This window comes from Apodemus sylvaticus, chromosome X (assembly GCF_947179515.1).
Source record: "Apodemus sylvaticus chromosome X, mApoSyl1.1, whole genome shotgun sequence".
NCBI classification, from domain to species: domain Eukaryota; kingdom Metazoa; phylum Chordata; class Mammalia; order Rodentia; family Muridae; genus Apodemus; species Apodemus sylvaticus.
The window spans coordinates 117135395-117141351 of record NC_067495.1 but is presented as its reverse complement, the minus strand read 5'-3'; the positions used below and the strand labels follow the sequence as shown (position 1 = coordinate 117141351).

Genomic DNA, 5957 nt, shown 5'->3' with positions numbered 1-5957 from the left:
AAGGGCCCAGGGGTTGCCTTCTGGATACTGAACCCTAGTTGACCAGGCTGACCTGACATGAAAAATCACCAGCTGTGGTCCTCCAGCAACACCTGTGGCCTGTGTCACCCTTGTACTTTTACACAGAGTCTGTCCTAGTCACACCATGTCCTCATACCACTGCATGTCTGCTGACTACTCAGCGGCCTCTGTCCTGGACCCTGCTGGGTGCCCCCAGTTCCAACTTTCTCCTTGGATCTAATATTTTGTGCACCTCTTTAACCAGCCCTAATACCTTTTAGCTGGAAGCTACTCCATTGTCCCCTTCTTGATTTTATCATCCTCCTAGATGTCTGCCCACCTTCCTCCCTGTCAGGACGTCCCTCTCTATCTATCCGTGTCTCTTTGAACCATGTGTCTCTCACAAATATACCAGGAAGTCTTCTTACTGAGCCACTGAAGGACGAGACCTGGAACCAGGGACTGAACCTGTGGCCTGGATACAGCCGGAATACCAAAGTGGTTAAGTCACAATGCTCCAGGGCCTGTGGCTGCGGTAGAGCATACCAGAAGGGTTTGTTAAGAATAGTCCAGAGATGTAGGTGACTGAAAGGATCAAGGACCTGCTCTGCCCACTCCTTTCCTGGTTCTGAGAAAGGCTAACTCTTCATTATCCCTGTATACACACACACACACACACACACACACAGAGAGAGAGAGAGAGAGAGAGAGAGAGAGAGAGAGAGAGAGAGAGAGGCACACACACATGCATACACACACATGCACTCACACACACAATACACACACACATACACACACACACACACACACACACACACACACGCAGACATGCCCGTACACCTTCCCGCGCGCGCGCACACACACACACACACACACAGGCATACACACAGGCACACAGAGGCAGAGAGTGTCAGACACAGAGACGCACACACAGGCACACACACGGGCTCACACAACCGAGCACACACACACAGAGGCAGAGACACAGAGACATAGAGAGACAAAGATAGAGCGCAGAGAGAGAGAGAGAGAGGAAATAAACACTGAGAGATGGACACAGAGAGCTGGAGTTCCAGCAGGCAGCTGTAACTTAAGCTGCAGTTGCAGCTCAGCTCCCATGGGTGGCAGCACACATCTTTCTCGCCCAAGGTTCTAGGAAGAATCTAGAAAGCCCTGGTTTTCCCTTGATGGTCATGGAGTTCCAAGTAGAGAATAGAAAAATGACATAGTGAGCTGCGCATAACTGGGAAGCATAGGGATCACTGTATACTGTACTATGATCACAAAGGCCTCATAGGAGAGCGAACCTGGCCACAGCCAGGTCACAAAATATCAAGAGTCCCTAATAATGCAGACCACAGATCTGTGGAGGATGGCTCAAATCTGAGAAAACATTGTCAGTTATTATTCCTTCTGGTTGTGATAATATGCCATAGTACAGATATAAGAGTTGATCAAAGATTTCATTTTCCAATTATATTTGTTCTTGAAGCTGGGGACTTGCTTCTAAACGGCTTAATGCTCTTAAGGTAAACTTAGCATTGCCTTGGGTTTTTAGGTAGGCGGTGATTCAAGCTTTTGTTTTTTCTTGGTTTTTCAACTAGTGCTCCACACATGCCTTTGTCCTTCATGGTTGTGAGATAGCAAATTTGGATCCAGTGTCCATGGTGGATCTTTGATGGCCACGAAGGTCCTAGGGTCTGATACAGCTAGGCACAGAAAGATTGCTTCCCACACAAACACTTGGTGAGATTGACCTTGTGGATACAGGTGGAACTCAGCCCTGTTGGGAACACAGTCTCTCAGGAGGATCTCACCAGCACAGGCTTTCCTGAATATTTGCCACCACACAGGGCTACTCAGGACAGTACAACAACCATCTTATGGGCAGCGAAGAGTTTGTACATCTGGGTAAATCACGATGTGGGTCATATGTGACAGAATCTGATTTGTAGCGCTTTATTAATGTGCCTTTGCCATTTGATCTGATATCATTTGCATAATTAAATAAACTTTTACATGAGGGCTCAAGTGCCTGCAGAGCTTGAGAAAGTCTTTGTGTTACTCCTCCAGAATGAATTTGGACCCTTCAGGTTTAACCAGGGCTACAGGTGTGCCTGAACTTAGAGCCACATGTTCTGCTCCCGCCCACCCCCACTGGCTGCATTCCTTTTCTTAAAGAACTCTGCTCTGTTCTATTCAGCACTGAAGTGCTTCTGCTCTTGCACCTCAGGGAACACGCCCACAGCCGCTGCGACTGTTCAGGAAGCTGGGGCAGCACCTCTCTCTGGACGCACTGTAATCTGAGTGAGGCGCCAGGGGAGAAAACCCTTCCGGGTGGAGGATCGGAGCAGAGATATATATTCTGGGGCCGGAACTGTGAGCACATTGCATTGGAAGCCTCTTTGGGAGCAGGGTCGGATCCAGAGATTCTCGCTATGGAGACTCCTCAAGACAGCCGCCAACCTTCCCAAAGGCCTCTGAGTCTGGGTGCTGAGAATGACCAGGAACAACAACATGGTGAGTAAACTGGTTCTGAGTAGACTTTGGTGAAATTCGGGGAGAAACGGCGGTAGAAAGAAGTGTGCACGTGCACTTGGGTTCGGTTACCGAGCCCCGCCTGTGGTCCATCTCCGGAATTTCCGGAGCTCCCTGGGCCGCGGTGCTCAGATCTTTATCTCTGTATCTTCCTTCTGTCTTTCAGGTGGGAATGCGGTGGTCTCCCGGGCTGGAGAGGAAGGAGGAGACAAGAAAGGGCTTGTGCTGAGCGGGTTTGCTCAGGGTGGGCTTGATCAGGGTGAACGCACTGAGCGCGAGGTCGCTGGAAGCAAGCGTGTTCAAGAAGAGCCTGCTCAGTGCAGTCTCCCTCAGGAAGCCGCAGGAGTAGGAGAGGAGGGAGGAAAGAAGGAAGAAGAAATGGAAGGAAGGCATGATGGCGATGGGGCTTCTAGCTCCGAGGATGATGTGATTGAGCAAGGCGGTGCAGGAGTAGGAGCTGCAGGAGTAGGAGAGGAGGGAGAAAAGACGGAAGAAGAAATGGAAGGAAGGCCTGATGGCGATGGGGCTTCTGGACCCGAGGATCTCAATATCCGGCAAGAAGATCGCCAAAGCAACAGAGATCAACAACAACCTGAGCCAGCGGCACCCATTCCTGAGCTGATCAGGAATGACCTCAATCAACAGGCTGGGAATTGTCTGGCTCATCAGCGAAACCGCCGTACCAGGTTCACCCACTCTCAGCTGCATGACTTGGAGCGTCTTTTCCAGGAGACTCGCTTCCCCAGCTTGCGAGTAAGGTAAGCAGATGGCCAGTGCTTGGCGCCTCATGTATGGTTAGCGCAGGCTGGTCCAGAGTGTCCTTTCGCTCTCCCTGGCCCTCTCTTCCCTGCTGAAGTAATGGCCTGGATCAGCTGCAGTTAGGACCTTCAGCCTGCCATTAGGACTGTCTGTCTGCAGTGAGACCCCGGGGTAGGGCTAAGGGAGCTATGCAGACAGGAAACCAATGGGTTTTGTTGTGCTGTTCACAATTATAACATTTAGAAGGTGTTTGGTGTTCTAAATGACTCTCTGGACCTGTGAGTGAGAAGTCTGGGGCGTGGCTGGGAAAAGCAGGAGGCAGTCCACCTCGGGTTCAAAGTTTGTCAATACCTTTCATCCTGGTTGCTCTCTTTACTGAGATTTACACTTTGGGTACACTAAGGAGGCATCTGTGCTGTGGAGGATGCTCTTAAATTTGGTCTCTGAAAAAACCCGTTGCTAAAGCTGGGTTTCAGGTACATGTTAAGGTTAGTGAGTGTAAACAGGAATGTGCACACAAATGTGGATGCAGCCACATATAAACACATCGGGAGTGACCTTACATGCTTGATTTCTACCACAAAGCCTAATTATTGGAACTTCTTCCCTTTAGGAGGGATCTTGCACGCTGGATGGGTGTGGATGAATCTGATGTGCACGTAAGTATTCAGAAAAACGTATTTTTTTTTAGAAGGGCGTCACACCTGGTGATGTTACCATGTAGAAGTGTAGTAGCCGAACAGGACCCTGAAGATTTCTCCCAATGCTTCTAGAGCAGTACACAGCCAGGCTAGGTTCAAGATCATACCAGGCCTCCACGGTCTCGGCAGGAAATGCCAACTCGGCCAACAGAGAAGCTAAGAGGCTAAGGTGTTTCATCTGTTCTTCAGGGGACTTAGTTTATTCTTGAAGATCTTTGAAGGCTGTGCAGACCACGTGCCTCACACAAGCGAAGAGACCATGTTCTTACCCACTTTCAAATCTGCCACTCTGAATGTGTCAGAAAATCTTTCAGAATTCCCCTACTCTGGTCTGTAAAGGTCTTACTCTAGCTTACTTCTCAAACTAATATTTGGACCAGGGACCTGAAACAGCCTATGGCACATTTACCTGTGTTTTATTGGGTGTGTATCTGCACCCTGTCCACCATTGAATTCAGCCCCAGCTTTTCCAAGCCTAATGCCTTCAAGGGGAAATTCCTATACTCACTATTGTGAGAGGCCAGAAAGGAAGCACCAAGCAAGAAGAGGTGCCTTTTGTCTCATAAAATGCCTGCTCTGGGTGCTCAAAAAAGCAAGCACAGTGAATCCTAAGCAGGCCGCCTCTGCCTTCCTATCGTTCTTGGGGGTGGGCTGGAAAGATTTTGATACCTTTCCACAGCAAGGCCCAGGAACCGCCCATGAGCTACATGTTAATTCTTTCATGAAGAAATGCATAAAAAATATCAAGGATGGAGAGAAGAGGCAGTGTTTTAGGTCTGTTCCAGGGCTGAAAAACTGGGCGTGGTGTCCCATGTCCCAGGGGGGCTTCTTGGCAATCTGTTTTTTTTTTCTTTCAGTGAGAATGTACCCTGTTGCTTCCAGCATTCTGAATATCAGAATAAACCTGAGAAACCTCTTCAACCCCTCTAGGGGTTAGACCAATAAACAGTTTCTGGGTATTTAAACGAGGCAGTGATGCTTCTGGGGGAGTGGCTCAGTGCTAGAGCTCAGGCCTAGAACACACATAGCCATAGGATGGGTTCTGAATACCTTCCAAACTATTGGTCAACTGACGAGGACATAAGGGCGCCAGGATGTGTGCTTTAATGATATTATAGTTCACTGTGCTAAAGCATCTCCATCTCCTGCTTATAGGATTGGTTTAAGATGAGACGATCTCTTTTCCGGAGACACAGCAGACTGCTGATGTTCTGTGAACCGCCACAGGTTCCTGAGAGCGACTCTCCCTGAAGATTTTGGAGAAGCACTTGAGTGCCACCCCTGTCCTGGAGCCTCATGAGGACAGCTTCTTCTGAGCCACCCCTGGTGGCCATGATAACCTTTTCTTCCCTACATTAATTTCAGCAATAAAGAGGTGGATTCTAAATATGTTGCCTCTATTGCCTTTGATGTTACTGAATTATGGGTATGAATATCTGAAGGATACTAGTCAGTCCCAGCCATGCCATGCAGACAGAAGAACAAGGAGGCCTTCATCTATAAAGGGACCATGGCCAGCTGCAATCACAGCCAATGTGTAAACAAGTTATTATAAGGACAGGGAGGGAAAATCCCCTATGGTAGGACAGTCTGTTTCTAGACATGGCTGTTCCCACCCACACTCCAATAAGCCCTTCCCAGACCCCTTACACTGTGACATTGTAGGAAATATCCCAGAGGCTACTCCCAGGTTTGATGGGCAGGAGGAATGGGGACATTATATGAGGACCTTCAGAGCAGGAGGGGAGCCACTCTGGCCAGAGGTCCTGCTGCTTCAGAGGGAGAAGGGAATCTGTCCATCCAGGCCTGAGAGACGATGCTGATTCCTATTAGGTCCACAGAGCACAAGGTCCCACCCATGCCAGCTCAGTAGAGACCAGTTCTCTCTGTATTTGGTCCCTGGCCTCATAGAACTCTCAGTGCATGAGATTTGGTGTGTGGGGGAGACAGAGTTTGCTT

At 49.1% G+C, this 5957-nt stretch overlaps 1 protein-coding gene across 1 annotated transcript; it reads left to right on the top strand.

Moving 5' to 3' along the window:
• Positions 1–2438: 2438 nt before the first annotated feature.
• On the top strand, positions 2439–5249 carry LOC127675763 (rhox homeobox family member 2-like). Its single transcript, XM_052171867.1, has 5 exons — positions 2439–2520; positions 2705–2964; positions 3079–3296; positions 3911–3956; positions 5154–5249. The coding sequence occupies exons 1-5, from the start codon at positions 2439–2441 to the stop codon at positions 5247–5249; spliced, it is 702 nt and encodes a 233-aa protein (XP_052027827.1).
• Positions 5250–5957: the final 708 nt, after the last annotated feature.

Coding starts and splice junctions, on each gene's coding strand:
- LOC127675763 (XM_052171867.1), top strand. CDS start 2,439: ATGGAGACTCCTCAAGACAGCCGCCAACCTTCCCAAAGGCCTCTGAGT. Junction 2,521..2,704: donor TGACCAGGAACAACAACATG/GTGAGTAAACTG, acceptor TCTGTCTTTCAG/GTGGGAATGCGGTGGTCTCC. Junction 2,965..3,078: donor CTTCTAGCTCCGAGGATGAT/GTGATTGAGCAA, acceptor TCTGGACCCGAG/GATCTCAATATCCGGCAAGA.